At 44.9% G+C, this 19,585-nt stretch overlaps 1 protein-coding gene across 1 annotated transcript in view; it reads left to right on the top strand.

The window, feature by feature from the left end:
* The window catches only part of LOC144824265 (contactin-associated protein-like 5), a 1,259,345-nt gene that overhangs the window by 1,064,875 nt on the left and 174,885 nt on the right, over positions 1-19,585 (top strand). The window contains exon 17 of the mRNA XM_078683400.1: positions 7,726-7,944. Coding sequence (XP_078539526.1) covers positions 7,726-7,944 — 219 coding nt within the window. The remainder of the gene's footprint in view (positions 1-7,725; positions 7,945-19,585) is intronic.

Genomic DNA, 19,585 nt, shown 5'->3' on the forward strand with positions numbered 1-19,585 from the left:
AAAGTAAAAATCAAATGTGGTTTCTCCTGAGCATTTAACAAAAAAGTCTATAGCTAGTACTGAATGTAAATCAAGATTCCCCTGTAACAGCCTGTCAAATGTCTGCCTTTGTTGCGGAGACATCCTTGTGGGCTTTGCTTGGGTGACTGCATACCACACGATGGGCAGTTTGTGCCTATAGCTTAGATTCAGACCTAAAGGCTTCCTTCTTACTCATTTTTGTGGCTTTTAACTCACAAAGAAATGATCAGTTGCTCAAAATGACTTGGGTGTACCTTGATGAGTGCTCTTACATGTATGCACATACTTCATCCTGTGCATGGCTTCAGGCTAACACTGTGATTGGACCTTCCCTACAGTCCTCCGAATGTGTTGGGAATGCTAAGCATTTTCCTTCTGGTTTCACAAATGAGAGTCTGACTGTGAGGGAATTGTGGGATACCCACTTAAAAGGACAGGGCTGCATTAGGAATGAGGTGAAGACTGCACAACACCTCACCTTCTATGGCTGACTTCTCAGAAGGGGAAGTAAAGTTTCTCACAAATAGCAAACACATGATCCAAGAAATTAACGCATTGAGAGTGCCAGGCAATAATATTAGTAAACAGCAGGATATGTCTAACAAGATAGAGAAAATGTTTTATGGCAATGTCGCAAAAAAAGATTGATTTCTTCCAGTAATGGTTTTGCATGTATCGCTTAGATCAATTCATTGCAATACTGTTTATTATTGTGATTTTACTATTGACTCTTTTTGGGTGACTTTTATCATGCATGCTTTTAATTAAATGAAAATATATAATGTCCCTCAATATCTAATGTCCTGTTGTGTTCCTCTTCATTCAACATCAAAGTGACAATAAAGTGGACATTGTGAAAAGACTTGCAGTAACACTGTAACTGTGCTGCAACATAGATTGGAAAAATAAAAACTTAGTCTCAGATTCAAAATATGCATACTGTGCTTAAATTGAAAACAATTCCTATTACAGAAATGGTTGATTGGTGTTCAGTGCTATCTGCAGTGCTGAAACATTACTTCCTTTAGAGCGGACTGGTAGCCAGAGCTCATAGTGCATCACTGACATGGCCATTTTCAATGGCTATGTCCTCTGTAGTGATGCAGATACATTTACTTGCAGTCACACTCAAAAACTTCACCACACTGACCTGAACTGGAGGTAACGCAAAAGATATTGTGGAGCAACATAAGCTGAAGGGTTTTAATTTACATAACAAACATGAGTTAGAGAATATGGTAATGCCAATAAGAGTACACGTGCACAACAGTTGTTGATACTGAACACGATTATTTTGAGTAGATCAATATCACTTGCACTGAATTCATTTGCATCTAGGTTACAGTGTCTGGTTTTCTTCATATAAATGCTTCCAGACCATTTAACACTACCACACACCTACTTTTATTGTTTTGCTCTGGCTAGTGTTGGTCATATCCTCTTTTTATTTTGTCAGTCTGATATACATTCTGACTACATATACACTGCTAATCCTGTGCTTAAAAACGTTGCTTAAAAAACAGAAATGTGATGTGAGCAGATTGTAGTGTAGCTCCCTAAACTTGGGAACTACCTAGAATACTCTGCTGCCTTTTTTGCATATATATTTAAGCACGGATGTCACTTTAAACCATTATTTAAAAATATAACAAATTTTGTATTATGTATTTTACAATTGCTATCTAATTTAGAAATGCTGTCAGATTTTTGGATCATGTATTATACAAAAATGTAAAATGAGAAAATACTGACGGTATTTCTTCTATGCCTATTGTTGCACTATCACTTTAAATGGAGGTGTATCTCACGATACTGTTGTCATGTGATCAAGGCAGGGATCTGCCGAAACGCATCGTGACGATATGGCAAGCACAGAAATAAATGGTTAAAAAAACTTGCACTAAATTTGGGTCTTCCTCGTCTTTTCGTCTTGTTGAAGGTAAGCCTTGCAGTATATATATATATATATATATATATATATATACACACACACACACACACACACACACACACACACGCACACACGCACACACATACACACGTATATTCACTGAAAAAACCAAACCAAAGGTTATAGGGACGTCCTAGTTAGGCTCAGTTTATACATCCACACAATCATAGAAAGGAGCAGGTACAGTTACCTGAGCTAACTATAGCTAACACCTGCAATGCACAGCTTATGACATCACATATTGCATCACTCTTGATATGGTCAGTGACATCACTGATAACATCTCAAATAACATCCCTGATGATATCATACAGTGACTGTGAGTGTTCTCTAATAGTTTGAGTGTTAAACATATATACTAAGGTTCAACACAAGTGAAAGTATTATACTTTGTGTACTACTAACGATTAATATTATTTTTAACATGTATAATGTGAGTGACTGTGTGCATCCTTGTGTGAGTGGGTTTGTGAGTAGCTGTATCTGTATGTGAGTGACTGTATGGGTGAAAATATGGGTCTGTGAGTAGCTGTATCAGTGAATATATGGGTGTGTTAGTAGTTGTATGGGTGAGTGGCTGTGTGACTGGCTGTATTTGTGAGTGACTGGCTGTGTGAGTGGTTGTATGGGTGACTGAGTGGCTGTGTGCATGACTGTATGGGTGAGTGACTGGGTGTGTAAGTGGCTGGATGGGTGAGTGGGTGGCTGTTTGAATGGGTGTTTGGTTAACTGAGTGGATGTGTGAGTGGTTGCATTGGAGAGTGAGTGTGTGAGTGGCTGTATGGGTGAGTGTGTGGACTTGTGAGTGCATGTTTGGATGTGTGAAGGTGAATGCAAGTGGCTGTGTGGGGTATGCGAGTGGGTGTGTGAGTGGTGGTAAGGGTGAGTGAGTGTCTCTGTTGAGAAGCTGTATGGGTGGGATAGTGGTTGTATGAGTGGCTGTATGAGTGAAAACGTGGGTTTGTGAGTAGCTGTATGGTTGAATGTGAGAAAGTCATCCTTTTTTCCTGATCACCCCCATTGTTTGATTGATACTGGTGGTAACAGACTCTGACTGTATCCTGGGCTCTGCTAGCCTGGCTCAGGTCCAGCGGCCTGATTAAAAATGTATATTGTAGTTAGGTGTAATTGCAATTGGCTCCGACAACCTACATGTAAGTCCCTAGTATTTGGTAGGGCTTGTAGGTTTAGAGGCCCAGCAGCTTTGAGGCACTTACATGCAAATTTATCTTTGGATTTAAAGTTACGTCCAAAGTATCCAGCTACCATATGTTTTACATATAAGTCATCCCGAAGGTCTACCCTAGGTGCTCCAATGGCATGGTGCCATGCAAAAAGAAGCAAGGGCTTTTTAAAATATGTTTAATATACCCTGGTGAGGGAAAAACTACCAATCATGTTTTCCCCCATTGTAGCCTTTAATCTCCATCAGTTAACCTGGGAATACTGTAATGCAGTGTATCTATTGACAGGAGTTTAAGGACTTAAATGATTGCTATTGATACATTCAACAACGTCGCCACTGCTGAATTTATAATAACTAATGCAAAAAAGAAGTTATAGAACTTTCTCTTCTGAGAGGCAATTTCCAATCTTCTAGCAGCCTCTCCTGATTGGCAACCCTTAACAGGCTGAGCCAAACTGCTTTGATAAGGTGATAAATGGCCTACACACAGACAGAGGTTATCTGATGGGGGAGCTCTGCAGCTGATGTGACCAGATGCGTACAGTGGCTGGATTAATCAAACTGGGCTTTAAATTGGGCAGGGCATTAAGGAATGCCAGCCAGGCCTACCCGATTTCCTTGTACTCCCAAGCCAGATGGCAGCTCTGAGAATGGAATTTGCAGGAGGATTGTAAAGAGGATGTTAAGGGAAATGAGTGTATCTATTAGATTGGCTTAGCCACCTCTTATTGCCAATGAGATACTCTCCACCTTGAAATTTAAAGTGCAGTGCTTTTTAGGGCAAGAATAGGCTACACTTTGAAGGATGCTGTCATGCTTTACAGTGGCACCTTGAACCCCATTAGTTAGGGGTGCCCCCTGCTTTTCACCCCACAACATTGGATACATTGTGAGAGCTGAAACACTGATCTGCACCCCAAAGGCTTCACTCTGAAAAACTGTATCTGCTGCACACTTGAAACTACAGCCTTGAGGACTTTGCCTTCCTTCAAAAAGGATTAAGGAGTGGACACCCTGAAAGTAAAAAGTTAACAGAGCTTCGCTGCATCATCTCCCCCAAGAACTCCCCAGGCTGGAGTGCATCAGTGAAGTTTTAAGGATTTGGTCAGGGGCCTTGTGGGAACTGCAGTCCCATCTTTCGAGGAGCAACTCAGACACTCTGGTACCTTGGATTCAGGAAGAATTACCAAAGGTTTGGAGAAATTTGGAGCAACTTTTGGAAAAAGCTCCATTAGGTGACCGACCCAACGTCGAGAGTCAAGTCGACAATCTTACACTGCGACCTGGCCTGGATTTCAGGGATATCCTGCTGAAAGCTCCAGAGCTCAAGACTTCCTGGAGTTGACTGGATGCTCCCACTGAACCAAGCTTATGAAGCCACTGCAAATATGTCTTGTTGGAGAGGCCCGCTTGAGGTTAAGGGAAAATAGTGCGAAGATAACATTTTGACTGATGCCTCCTGCTTTAGTGTATCTGACCAGGGCTCCATCGCTGTTAGCCTCAAACCTTGACGTCCCAAGTTGGCGATATATCTTTTAAGCACTAGAAAGTCTTTATTTGTTTAAAATTCATATCTCCAGTTTCCTATATTTGATTTTTGCTGCTTTATCGTCATTTTAATCATAAAAATATTTCCTATTTTTATAAATTGTTTGTGGATTGTTATTGTGTATGTCTCACTTTTTGTATTGCTATTTTTAAATGCTTCACACATCTGGCTCTTAAGTTCAGCCTGCCTGCTCATTGCCAGCTACCAAGGCTTGAGCAAGGGAATAATTTACTGAGACCATGTCTGGAGCTTATATGGTGTTGGTGGCCTTATTTCTTATTGATAGGTACCTTACTTAATCCTACTTATAATCCACCTTCCAACAGTGAGTTAGTGGCTCTATCAGGGAGGGTATGGTTGAGTGAATGGCTATGTGAGTAGGTCTATGAGTGAGTGGTTGTGTGAGTGGCTCTATGCATGAGTGAATGGGTGGGTGAGTGGCTATATGGATGAATGAGCGGGTGTATGATTGGTTTTATGGGTGTATGAGGGGTACGCTGGATGATGTCATTAGTGATGTCATTTGAGATGTCATCAGTGATGTTACTAACCATGTTATGAGTGATGTAATATGTTAGGTCATAAGCAGTGTATTGCAGGGCGTTAGTTATAGTTAGCTCAGGTAAATATAACTGATGAATTTCTATGATTTTGTGTGTGTACAATCTGAGCCTAACTAAAACATCCACGTAACCTTTGTTTTTTTCAATGAATTTCAAAGGTTTTTCAAATTCCATTTCTAAAGTGTTTTCTCCCTCTAATGTTTAGTTTTATTAGTTAATTTGTAGGTTCATTTTTAATACTAAGTGTATTGCAATTTGCTTAGATTTTTAATTTAGGTTCCTTTAACAGTAGACATTCTTTTTGTATAAGTATAGTTTATATATGTATAAAAATATACAAATCACATATATACTTATTGTAAAGTTTATGAAGTTATTTTTGATGTAATTAAACAATGTTTGTAAAATATTTTTTTAGCTACCATGTTACTTTTCCGGGTCCGTAAATGTAGACGGACTACTACTCTATGTTTTTTAATTCCAATCACGTAATCGTGCTGAATCCGCTAGTCTCAATCTGCAGATTCACCGAAATGTAAAAAATATATTACAGGTATGTACACCCCTCCATTTTCATTAATGAGTGTGAACATATTTACAGGAATATATGGACCACCTTATGTCTTTTTTCACAAAATTAGGAGGTGGTCTTGAAGTCCAAATATTTGTTACAGCTAGAACAAATGGTAGGAGAAAAACTACTCTGTCCAATGCAAAAGAAAGAGCCCATATTTCCAGAGACTTGGCGCCCTCCTCTAAAGAAAGGAGTGATATAGACAGGTCAGTTGCGGCCTGTGGAGGGAGTTCCGTGGGATGGAAAGGCAGAGCGGGGGAGGGGCAGGGTGGGGGTAGTAAACACCGGAATATGGATGATTAGAGGTAAGTAAACAAGTAAATAAATAAAACGAATTTTGTAGCGCGTGCTGCATCGCACTTTTGCGATGCAGGGCGCATAACAAAATGTATATATATATATTTGATCCACGGCACATGCTGCGGATCCATCAAGAATTAACAAGGGGGTCGGGTTGAGCCCCAGAACGCATCGGTGGATCTCAGGCATGGCAAAAAAAACCTGAAACCTTTATTTTATTTTCAGCCCCAGGGACCATTTTGCAGTATATAGAATGGCAGCCGTAACTTTTCTGTCAAGTTGCAGCCAGCCAATCAGGACCTTGCTTTGGTGTGTGAATTCACAGAGCCATTGTGCATGGACCCGCCGAGGGTTCACTTCCTTTGATATAAAATGTGTTTTTCTTTTCATATCTCAGAAACTAACTAAACAGATTTACACTAAATAACAAAAAGCACGCTTCCTGAACCAAAAGATAACGTTATGTCAAATCTAATTTAATTCTGTTCAGCTGTTCGGGCTGTAGTCATGTTGAAAATCCCTATAGTGTGAGTTTACAGAACATATGCTCCCATTTTAGCTTTTGGAGGACCTTCAGTAACGTCTGTGTGAAAATCATGAAAAAACTGTTTTCTCTCAAACAATATTCATGGAATGCCAGCAGAAGGCTTTTTCACAGCGTACAGTTACCTTACAACACACCACAACTCCTGAAATTAGTGTGGTAGAATCACCAAATTATTTATATTCTAACTAAAATAAATCTGTTGTCACCATTTATACTTTCTCCTTTTTGTGACCCTCAAACCCTGCCATTCACTACAATGCATTTCAATGGGGTGCTATCATGTATATTGGTTCCAAGTTGACTGCCAGCGCTTCATTGGTTGAGTGTTGGAGTGTTGGCAGCCAATCAGATCCCACCATGAGATCTGTGCTTAAGTTATCTATCTATATATAAATATATATGTGTGTGTGTGTGTGTGTGTGTGTGTGTGCGCGCTTGCAAATAATCACCCTAACTTTTGGTAGATTTACAGTATTCAAATTTGTGTTCTGTGCAGTATTATTGCATCACTTTCATCATTTAGTTTTAAGATGTTTTTGATTTTTTTGTGAAGTGTATATACTCTGGTAATTTTTGTTTAATTTAGTGTTTGTTATTACATTGATAAACTGATAACAGTTTTAATATGTTCTTCAGAGCATTATCCTCAAGATTTTTCTCAGAAGTTATTCCTACAAAAATATTGCTAACATTGCTAAGTTTGTCTTTTGGAAATCTTTTTTATTTCTAGCTGCTATGTTTATAATTCATAATGTTTATAATTGTGAATAAGGAAGGGGGAACTATTGTCTTCAATGTCAAACTAGTTTTTTTGTGTGAGCAGTGGTTTATTTAATACAGTTTAGCCACTGCTTTATTTTCGTATATTATTGTTTCGAGCATGAACAAGAAACTGCTTTTACTAGCCTGAAATAACAGTAAAAAAAATTATAATTATAATGATCATATGAATAATAACAATATTACACAGATTGCACATATAAGCCCACAGTTAGCTGTCTTGTTTTAATTTACTATGTATCTTTAATTTGCAGCTCCTTCAGTGGTCATGTTCTCTTTTGATGTTGGAAATGGCCCTAGAAATATATCTGTACAGTCACCTATGCCACTGAATGACAATCAGTGGCATTACATTAAAGTTGTTTGGAATATAAACGAATCATTTCTTCAAGTGGGCACTCTACCAAGAATGTTTTTGCAAGCATCCGCTGAGGGACACTACCGACTACAGTTAAGCAGTCAGTTGTTTGTGGGTATGTACAATGGATTTGTTTATTTTTTTAAAGCTGTAGAATATGGAAATTCCTCTGAAAGTGCTCTGCCAATTTACAAGCCAGTTTTGTATTCAAATTTGATTTTACAGTTGTAATAACACTAAATCTTAATTTTTCATTTTCCGAAAGCCACAAAATGCTTTCTGATTTATTATGGCTTTTATATATTTGTGTTCATCCCTATAAACCAGTGGATCCTAAACTTTTTCGACCTTTGGCTCCCTTGACTTAATTGACAGTTGCCCTTGGCTCCCCATCATATCACTGGTGGGGGGATGTGAGCCCGACCTCGAGAGTACTTTATGTTTTCTCCATGAAATTAATTGAGATGAAGCCGATGATGGTATTATAATCATATTTGTAACAAAATAAAAATATAACAGTTGTTTAATAAAAACTTTAATTGGTTATGTGAAAAACTGTACAGTATTAATTGCCAAATCTGTTTCTATGACTTAACCTTTTTTTAACCACACATGAGGAAGCTTGCATTGTTGCAACCCCTGTTGTATCTGTTTATGGTGAGTTAATGATGCTTTGTGAAACTTTCAATTATGAAAAAGCTAAAGCGTCTTCTATTCCCTCATACTTTTTGTTTCTCCACCTCTTGTTTATGCCTTTCCTCTTCAGACGTTCTTTTTCTCCCCTGTCTCTGCCATTATGTCCTGCTTTATTTCTCTTACCCTTTGATTCTTTCACTCTTTGTTTTATCCCCATGTATTCCTTCCTTCTTCCACCTGCTGCTTGCCCTTGTTTTCTCAGACTGAAAGTCTTGGTGTCACTTTTAGTTTCCTGTATTTCTCTCATCCCTCTGCTGCGCTCCTCTCCACAGAAATAAAACACACGTGGCCCAGTCTGGGGTGATATAACTGCCTTTCCGACAACCAGGTTGCTGCAGTCTGAGCTAAACTTGCATATCAAGCCTGTGATGTCTCGCCCTAGGTAGTAAGCGCTATATTCATGCAATTACAATACAATTATAAAGGCATTATTTAGGCCAAGAGGAAAGTGACAGGCATGTTTGATACTGTTCACCTTTTCAGCGGTGACATAGTGTCTGAAACTAATTATTGTAACAGTAACTTCCTGTGCCCTTGTATCAAGCTACTTTCATAAAGCACTCTGATACCTCCGGCCCATGTCTGCGCTCTATACAATTGCATATAATAACGCAGAGCCACGGCTTCAACTCAAAACTGCTGTGACGATCTGAAAGCACAATCATAGTTAATAGATTTTAAACAGCTGTGCCCTCTATTTTTTTTGCCGTAAAAGAAGAATTTTTACCTATTAACAATCCAAGCTGGGCTGTTAGTCAGCCATGCTTCTTCAGTTATTAGCATTGTTCTATCTGAAATATTTGGTATCATTGAATCAAATGTAAACACATGAATTTCAAAAGTGGTTGAAGTTTTTATATCCCTTACACATTTTGTTTGTATCTGTATGAACTGAGAGACTTAATAATTAATAGGTGAATATGCATCAAGGGGTAAACGTGCTTGAAGAAACGCCTGTTTTTCTCTAGAGATGACCTGCCATTTTTTATATCTCTGACTAGAAGTTGCAGGTCCAGGGTTACCAACTCTGGTCATTAGCACCACCTCAGTTATCGGGCATTGCGAGGTTTTGGGCCACAATGGAGAATAACGCCAGTTTCAGAATCACTAGGATATTTAACTCATGCAATCCTTGAATTCCAGATACTACTCTGTTTATATTCCCCACTTGCTTTCAGCAAGTGAAAATTATTAGCAGAAACACACTTTGTTTCATTGTTTTTAACTTTACAATCATGGAAAGATGGTAATTGTGCCGCAGTAATTAACCAAAAAAAAGCAGAAATAACCACGCCAGACCACTCAGAATAAACTCCAAAATCATTATCCCGAGTGTAAGGGAAGCTTTTTGGAATTGGACATTAGTAGAGAAAAATTAAGCTCTTCCATGGGTTTCATAACACTACATTTTTACAGCTCTGGGTGAAATAAATCTTGGCTGTAAGAAATAGCTTCAGAGGGTAGTCCCAGTTTCAGATAAGGTTTTATAATACTTGTTAGAAATGGGAGTCTCTAGTTGGCACCCCCTTGGTATCTTGGCGCGAGCAGTCCGGCAGTGTGTAAAGCATTTGCACATAACCAACAGTATTACAGTGTAAGCACTACAAAAGGACATCACACCAGTTTAGAAAAATAGCCAATATTTTTATATGCAAGACCAAAAACGATAAGAATCCACAAAATACAGCACTTAAAAATCTACAGTTATCAAAATACGCTTTAAAAACAGTTCCTTGATGTCGATAGCTACAGCCGGGGCTATCACGGCGTAGTGAGCAAACAAATCCAACCAGTTCAGGCTGGTCGCAGCATTACGCGGACCAGCTAGAGTGTTGGGAAGACCCGCAGACAGTACCTGCTAGAGATGCAGGGCACCGAGGCCCTTGAAGTCACTCGCGTTGCAGGTCAAGCTCCTTTCTTTTGGGATCAGGAGCACTGGTGTCGGCAGGCATCGGGTGCTGCGGTGCGAAGTGCAGCGGTGCGGCGTACAGTGCCCTCAGGTTGCTTTGCGAGCAGCGGCTCGGCGGCGGCGTCAGATGACTTCATCGGTGAGACCAGGATCGCGGTGCGAAGGCGGTGCTCGTCACTGTGCTGGCAGGTCACAGTGCAAGCAGCGGCGTCCTCGTTGTTGAAGCACTGTTGTCGGCTGACGAACGGGAGTCGATGGTGCTGGCGTCAGTAGGCCAAGGCTGCGGTGCGGGATGAGGGAGGTGTGTCATGTAACTTTATGAGTGGTGCCCTCGAACCGAACCATGGTGCAAGCAGCGACGTCGATTTTAGCGTGGAGCGGCGTCGTCGGGGAGGCCAAGGCGTCGTCGTGAAGTGAGGCACTGCGGAGCCCACAGGTCGCTGTGTGAGCAACGGCTCGGTGGCCGCATCAGCTGGCGTCACGGGTGAGACCAGGGTCACAGTGTCGCGTTGCAGGGGTGCTCTCTGCGGTGCCCAGGCTTCGGCGAGGGGGTGAGGGGTGTGGTGCCCACAGGTCATGGTGGAGAGCAGCGGCTCCTTGACAACATCAGTAGGCGTTGCCGGTGAGACCTGGGTTGCGGTGCGGCATTGCGGCGGTGCCCTCTGCGGTGCCTTCAGGACACCGAGTCGGCAGCGGCATCGTAGACGTCGTCGAGCTGCTTTTCTTCTGTCCCAGCATAAATCACACAGAGGGCAGAAGAGCTGGAAGTTTTTGCTGTTCCTGAGACCTCTTAAACTGGGGGCAAGCTCTACCTCAAGCCCTTTGAGAAACTCACAAAAGTAGATTGCAGAAAGTTCAGTCCAGTCCTTTCAATGTCCAAGACTGAAGCAGCCACTGCAGGCCAACACAGCAAATCACACAGCTTCTCCAGCTCTTCTTCTTGGCAGTCTTCTTGATCCAAAAGAGTTCTCAAGTTCAGGAGTCAGGGCCCCAGTATTTATATCCAAAAATAATTTGTTCCTCTTGGCAGAGGGTGTGGCCTTCTCTGATGTAATTTCCCGGCAGGGGGTGGAGACGGCATTGTCAGAGGCAGACCAGGCCCGTTGAGGTGCTAGGAAATCTCCCCCTCTTCCCCAATCGCAACCCAGGTGTATTCAGCCCTTTCCTGACTTACCTAGACTATCGGGAGCCGCCCTTGCTTCCTAGCCATCTGTCGACCAAAACCCAGACAGGCAATCCACATTCCAGTAGAGGCACACCGGATGACTGGACAAGAAAATACCTACTTCCGAAAAGTGGTATTTTCAAACAGAATGTAAAAATCACCTTTACTAAAAGATGCATCGTTAGATCCTGAGTTCAGGCATATTAAATATTATTTTCCCGCCTAGTTCCCAGGGCCAGTTATGTTTATAAGATGATATAAACAAACTTCCCATTCTGTCCTAAGGAGAACAGGTAGCCTTGCAATAGTGAAAAATGAAATGGCTGTAATTCACTATTAGGACATGCCACACACACACGGGCATGTCCTACCTTTCACATACACTGCACCCTGCCCACAGGGGTACTTTGGGCCTACCTTAGGGGTGCCTGACATGTAAGAAAAGGGAAGGTTATGGACTGGCCAGTGTGTGCACGGGCCCAGTTGACATGACTTTTACAAACTGCACACAGACTCTGCAATGGCAAGTCTGGGGTACCTTTTAAGGGCTACTCACGTGGGTGGCACAATCCGTGCTGCAGGCCCACACATAGCATTTGATTCCCAGGCCCTGGCATACTCAGTGCACTTTACTAGGGGCTGACAAGAAAACCAAACAGCCAATCAGGGAAACACCAATCCATAACATACTTTACCACAGTAGCACTTGCACTTTACCACTGATCAGTAGTGTGAAAGTGTGCAGAAACACTACGCCAGCAAAAATAGAGTCAAAACCGGGAGGGCAGAAAGCAAAAACTCAGGGTAATCACACCAAAAGATGCCAAGTCTAACAATACTCATTTATTTTGGGAGGCCTTACTCTTGTCGCTAACATGGAGAAATATACGGAGGGAAGAACAAGGAACTACTTTCATTGAGGCTGAGAAGGAAATAGGTAATTACATGCTTCCTGCCTGGCCTTGGCTGGGGGTCAGACTGGGGCCGGGAAACTAATCCTGGCTGCAATGCAGCCTATTTCCACAGTGAGTTTGCACATTGGAATTTTTTGCCTGTAAAATCCGGTGTGTTGTTTCTTCACATGAACATCAGCCACCATATAAATAATACAAAGGCTTTGGGGTCACAAGTTGGTCATGTTCCCTTTCTTTGCAGTTAAACTTAAAGCAAGGAGTATTCTAGTGTGCAACAAACCTGTTACCTATTTATAATGTAACATGTGAAGGGGGTCGACAGTCATTGCTGCGTATAGCGGCCGTATGAGGAGGCTACATGAAAGCACATGCGCACATATGGCGGGTGTGCGCTCTAGGACCAAACGATGATTCCGATTATACAGGTGGCATTTGTAACTCACATGTGTGTGATATGTGAGGTGGCAAGATGGCGCCTGTGCGATCGCAGCCACTCGGAGCCCTCCTGTCTAATTCATCCTGCGACCTAGGTTGGATGAGGAGGAGGGATCTCTGTCTAGGGAAGGATGAGAGCAAGAACCTGATGGAGGGTTGTGTCATGCAGCCTGAGGAGGTAGGGGAGCAATTTCCTCCCAGGGCTGGTAGTCCAATCTAGAGCACGTAGCTGTGTGTCCTCAAAGAGCCTGTCCCTAGAGGAGCTGGTGGACAGATGTGAGGAGAAAAAGCTGAGAGTAGACCTCGCACAGATTGACAGGGAGCCAGCCTTTTCCAAGATTGAAAAGGAATAGGCCTTTTCCAAACTGGAGAAGGAGAAGGCCGTTGCATGTTTAGAGAAAGAGCAAGTTGTAGAAGAGAAGAGGATGGCCATGGAGGAAAGGAAGATAGCTCATGAGCTTAGCCTTAGAGAGCAGGATATTTGAGTCCTCCGAGTGAGGTCCTGCAACTAAAATATTGGTGCAGCAAACCTGCAGTGTCTTCACGTGAGTCCAGATTTCATTCTTCAAAATATATGGTGCACAGTTTTAATGTGGGGGATACATAGATACATAGATACATGTTGACAGTCTAAAGGTCCTCAAAAACTCACAGGGGAAAGGGGGTCTAGTTCACGTTCCCCACCGGGCCACGGTGACTAAGGTAGGGCCTCTGCGGCTCTGTGGTAGATGTGCAGGGGCAGGGGTCGGTGGGGGCCCCCGAGGGGATGCCTTTCATGGCCGGGGCAGTGTCCATGGACGTGATTAGTGTCCAGTTGGAGATGGTGGGCTGGCTGGCGTCTTGAGGAGGTGGGGGGCAGGCTGAAGTGTCTTGTGGGTGGTCGATGAAGTTGTCGTAGAGTGTTCTGATCTTGAGGTGGAAGAAGGTCCTGAGGTTGTCACAGAGGTCTTGGGACGGGATGATGTCTGCGGCTTCGCCGCGTGGGTTGGTGACTTCCTGGATGACGTTGAAGAGTTCCTTGGAGTTGGTGAGTATTTTGTTGTGGATGAAGTTCCTTTTGGTCGTTCTGATTTGGTCATGGTAGTCCCTCATGGCATCCATGTAAGTGGAGTAGCTGTCGGTTGTCTTAGTATTCCTCCAGTTCTTTTCCATGCGTCTGCAGGTGCACCTGGCGTCTTGGAGGTCGGTGGTTTACCATGCGGCTTTTCTGGGACGTTGTTTGCCGGGGTTGCGTAGCGGGCGAGCTTGTCTGCGCAGTTGGAAATCCACGTGTGGAGTTCTCTGGCTGCGGTGTTTGCGTCAGATGCCCATGAATGGTTGTCTCAGGAGAGGGTGGATTTCAGTTGCTCGTTGGTGACCTTGCTCCAGTTCCTTCGAGGCGGGCATGGGGCTGGTTTAGGTGCTTTGGGTTTCTCGACGGTGAAGTGGACTAAGTGGTGGTCTGTCCAAGGTTGTTGTGTTGTGTGGCTGAAGGGGACACTATTTGCTGCAGTGAAGAAGGGGTTGAGGGTGTGCCCTGCCCAGTGTGGCGGTGTGTTTACGAGTTGGTTGAGTCCGATGTTGGCGAGGTTGTCATGAAGGATGGTGGAGTTGGGGTCCCTGGGATTGTCCAGTTGGATGTTGAGGTCTCCGATGAGTATGTAGTTTGTTGATGCAATCGCGTGGGGGGCGATGAAGTCAGTGATGGCGGTGGCGAATGGTGTCCGGGGCTGGAGTTTCTGTAGATGAGTGTCCCACAGAGTGTGGTCCTAGGGCTGGTCTTGATCTGGAAATGCAGGTGTTCGGCAGAGGGGAAGGTTTAACTGGAGGTGGAGAGGCGGAGAGGGTGTTTTTGTGGACTATGGCGAGGCCTCCTCCCGGGGGTTTGGGGCAGTTTTGATGTCGGGGGAGGAGGCGGCGTTGGTCCAGGTGTCTGTGAAGAAGACAACGTCTGGCAAGAGAGAGTCGAGTAGTTTCCAGATTTCCATGGCGTGTTTGTGTTCGGAGCGCACGTTGAGGAGGATGCAGCTGAGGGTGCCGTCGGTGCTGGTGTTGGTGGTGTTGGGGGTCGGGTAGTGGTAAAGGTCCGATGGCCACGGAGGCAGGAGAACTGGCCGTGGATCATGTTCGGTGAGGCCTGTTGGCAGTCTGTGTGTCTTCCGAAGTTGAGTGGGAGGAGGGTGTTGGTGTCGTAGCAATGGATGTTTGGAGATCCAGGTTTCCTGGCCCGGGTAGTGGTCGGGTCACAGGCAGGTGCAGACGGGCTTGCCTTAAGCGTGCCAGTGGGCATTAAGTAGGCGGGGGAGGGATTTGCAGCAAGGAGGCAGGGGAGGTCAGGGTTAGGGGTCCCGGGGGCAGCGGTGCTGGCTGGAATGGAAAAGGACCAAAACAACAGAGAGGGCACAATAACAATGAACATGACAACAATAAAAGTGGGAATGAACTAAAATGCTAATGAGGTACAGCAACAACAGTGGGGTAGCGCAAACACAGGCAGGAGCGACAAGGATGCACAGAATGGGCACAGGGAGGATCAGCAGTGGAGCTGCTGGGGAGAGAGCGGTCCCACACCCAGACTTGAGGTGTCATTTCCAGGTTTTGGATCTCAGAAGTGGGTTATGCAGATGTTTTTCTACAAAACCGATGCATCGTCACCTTTGTGCCAATTTGAACTGACACATTGCCCTTTTAGTCTGATACAGAGGCTTTTCGTTGACAGTGGTTCTACAGTCTGCAAGGCCCAATGACAGGGCTCTGCGCGGCTCAATGATGACGAATTGACTTAACTTCAGCGAAGGTCGAAAATGATGCATCCTGCCCTCAGCGTCTATGCTTTTCTCCTCCATCACAAGTGCCCCTGCGTCAGTCCTGTAGTCAGCCTGCCATCAATCGTAGTCGGCCTTAACTTTAGATTTACACCAGACCCTAGAGACCTCAAGTAATCTTTTGACCACTAGTGACTTCTAAGCCTTGTTTTTTGCACTTAATCTTTAAAAATTAATAACTCAACTTCTATAACACCGTAGCCTCCACATGCTTCAACACCCTCCACATACTCCGCAAGACCTTCTAATGGATGCCCCCGAATCCAGAAAGACAGACACTCATGCAAACATCACCAGCAGGCTGGACTACCGGAACGCCCTCTACACCGGAATCAACAAATCTCTACTCTACAAACTCCAGACTGTCCAGGATGCAACAGCCAGACTCGTCCTCAGCTTCCCAAGACAAGACCACTTCACCCAGCACCTACGAGACGTCCACTGCCTTCCCATTGAATAAAAAGTGACCTTTAAGCTACTCACACACACCTACAAAGCCCTCCACAACACGGGACCCCAATACCTCTTTCTACGTCCCCAAGAGAAACGTCTGCTCCGGTGAGCAGGCCTTGGCCGAAATCCCCGCATCCACAGACCCAGACAGGAGGCATATACTTCTCCCACATCATGGTCAAGACTTGGAACAAACTCTCCCTCATCATGAGATGAAGCCCCGCACTGCAACCATTCAGGAAGAGCCTTACGACCTGGCTTTACGTGAGTAGTACGCTCTATACATCTCTGACTTATTTTTTTGTAGTTATGGTCTTGTTTTACTCGGATAAATATTCTCTATATTTCTTAACCTGTGTGGAGTCTTTTTGTGGTGTATTCATTGTGTTACTGTGTGTGTGTGTTGCAAATATTTTACATAATGCATCTTTAGATAAGCTTGAATTCGCTGTCTGGGAGGAAGGGAGGGAGGGAGGGATATAAGGAATGATACGAGGACAATGGGACCAGGAGTAATGAAGATTACCGGTAAGTAATAGGGCATTACCTCCCGGTCCCTCCAACCCTCGTCCCATTCCTTACAAAGTGTAAAATACCAGAGCAGAAAAACCCCGCCATCCGAACTCCCACGAACAACAGGGACACCACAACAAAAGCAGCACCCCAAAAGAAGTAAAAGGAAGAACCACAAGAAAAAACACAAGCAGGAGCACACAACCAGCAACTCTCCCAACCAAACAGCAGGGCCAAAACCCCCAAACCAAGCAGGGGATGACCAATAAGAGAAAAACACGGAGCCAGACCAAGGAGCTGCCACCCAAAGGGCAAACAACCCACAGCAAAAAAGGACCAGAGACTGACCTCACCAGAAGGACAGCGACAAGGCCACCCCAGGGCAAACTGTCACCGCAAGAGGCCAGGGTCACACCAAGAGGAACACACGGCCCCCAGGCAAGGCCAGAAAGGAGGCCAAGCACCAAGGGAACCCCCAGAGGGGCTTAAGCAACCAACCCCCCCCCCTGAACATCCAGCAGAAAGGGGCCCAGAAGAAACAGAAGCGCCCACAGGGCACAAAAAGCCTGGAAGGTGGCTCAACCAGCAAGAAGGCCACAAGGACAGGAACACCACCCAGCACCCACAACCTATTAGCAGAAACAACAGAGAGTGACTCCCCCTCAGACAAGGGAATCACGTCACACACCACCAAAATAACCCAAAACTACCCCATTAGAAAGCTGAGGGGAAGCAAGGATAGACCCAACAGGCCCCACCCAAATCAAGAGACAAAGGAACGACACAACCAACCACAGAACCTACTGCAACACACCAGGGGAGGCTCCCAGCAGATCAGCACTGACAAAAGGTGGACAGGGCCCACCAAAAGAGCCAAGGCACCGACCCAGACAAAACAACCAAGTGCAGGCCCAAACAGAACAAACCAGGAACAGAGGGAGCAGCAACCAAGAGCAAGCCCTCCCAAGCTGACAGCACCATCAACAGAGAGACCAGAGGACCCTGCCACAGAAACCCCCAGAGGCAGACCAGGCCATGGGGCAGGAACTCCCAGCATCAACCACCAGCTGAGACACTGAATGACAGCCCAAAACCCGCCAAACCCGGAGAAGGACCCAGGGCACAAGGTCAGGCAACAGGACAGAGGGAACCATTCCAAAAACAGGGCACCTTGGGACACAAACCCGTCCCCCCACCCAACGAAGGCAAGGGAGAAGCCAGAAGCGCAAACCCCCCATTAAAATGAGGCCAGCAGCAGAAACACGCCTAGGGAAAGCAAGGGGAAGACCCCAGCAGATCCCTAACCAGACCAGGGCACAATACCAGGAGTGGAGAGAGGCAAAACCTTCAAGGCCCCCGAGATCAGGGAACCCAAAGAGCAAACAGAGCCAACCGAGAAGAAGCAACCACAGACAACTCCCACCAAGGGAGACACCCCCAACCAGAAACCGGGGGGTCAACCACAGGGGAGAAACACAGGACCGGGTAAGACCAAGCCACCGGACACTGAACAAAAACACAGAACAGGAAAGGGGGGAACCCCCAACCAAACCAACATCTGACCAAATGGGCAGGACGACAAAAGAGGACACCAAGGAACCACCCCAGGTGAATCCCAAGAGCAGCCGCAGAAGAGCAGAAACAGTGAAGAAAAACAGGGAGTCCTGCAGCGCAACCCCGCAGACGCCCGGACATAAACACCCAAGAAGCAAGCAGACTGAACAACAGACACACCAGCAAAACATGAGGAGACTAACACAGTGCCCCCATAGGCCGGAAGGAGTTGCACTGGGCCAACCGCTCCAACCAACCCCCAACCATCAAGGGCACAGGGAAAGCCACAGGATCCAGCCACATCCAGGCCACACAGGGAACATAAAGCAGCAGGAAGACAGGGAGAGAGCCAAGTAGCCCACACATGCAAACCAACGCCAAGGCCCAGCCTGCAATAGGCAGGCGCAGAGGAGAGGCTACAGGGAAAGGACACCAGGCACAGCACTGCCAAACACCATGGGGCTGAATGACCCTCACCAAACAAGGCACAAAGGAACCAGAGAAAGGAAAGTCAGACAAAGACACAAGCAGACGGATGTATGACGTTACATCGTGCACATTGAGATTGCGCGCTTTTACCCCGCATCTATTACATCGCACAGACCATGACATCATCTGTTTTTACCTCGCTATCTGTTGCAACGCGATTCCGTTGCTTTCTATTGGCCAGAACATTACCCCGCAGTATACAAAGTCGCATGCCAAAACAACGCGCTGTTGGTTATCTGCTGCGTGAACCCACCTCTAAGCCCTGGCCCCCACTTACCCCCGTCCCCCCACGCCAAATCCTCAATTTTTATTGCATGTTTTGTATTTTTGGGGTGTGTGTAAATTCATTTGAATTTATTATATAGGAGGCTCGAACCTTCGTTTACATCACCAAAGTCGGCAGCGATAGCAGTCAGACCACATCCGCTCCATGTCATTGAGGCTGTAATTATAAGATATATAGCCTGTTATTTACCAAAAACATACATTGAACTCGTTGGCATCCCTGTAAATATTTACATTTACATTTAGTATACAAGGCTGAACTATTTATTTATTTCTTCACACATTGTCACGCTGCGAGGCTGTAATGAAACCTGTTCCAAAGCAGTGACCATGTCATCCAACGCCCTCTATTAAATATTGAGTTACCGCTAGTGATAGCCACTGTTTATGTAAAAATCATCTCTTCGCAAGTATAAGCTGATGTCGCCCATCACTCTTTTTGAAATATTGACATATGTGACGCTGAGCTATTTATTGTATAGGAGGCTCGAACCTTCGTTTACATCACCAAAGTCGGCAGGTACGTGAATTCCATGTAA

Source organism: Lissotriton helveticus, chromosome 3_1, assembly GCF_964261635.1.
Source record: "Lissotriton helveticus chromosome 3_1, aLisHel1.1, whole genome shotgun sequence".
Classification (NCBI taxonomy): Eukaryota; Metazoa; Chordata; class Amphibia; order Caudata; family Salamandridae; genus Lissotriton; species Lissotriton helveticus.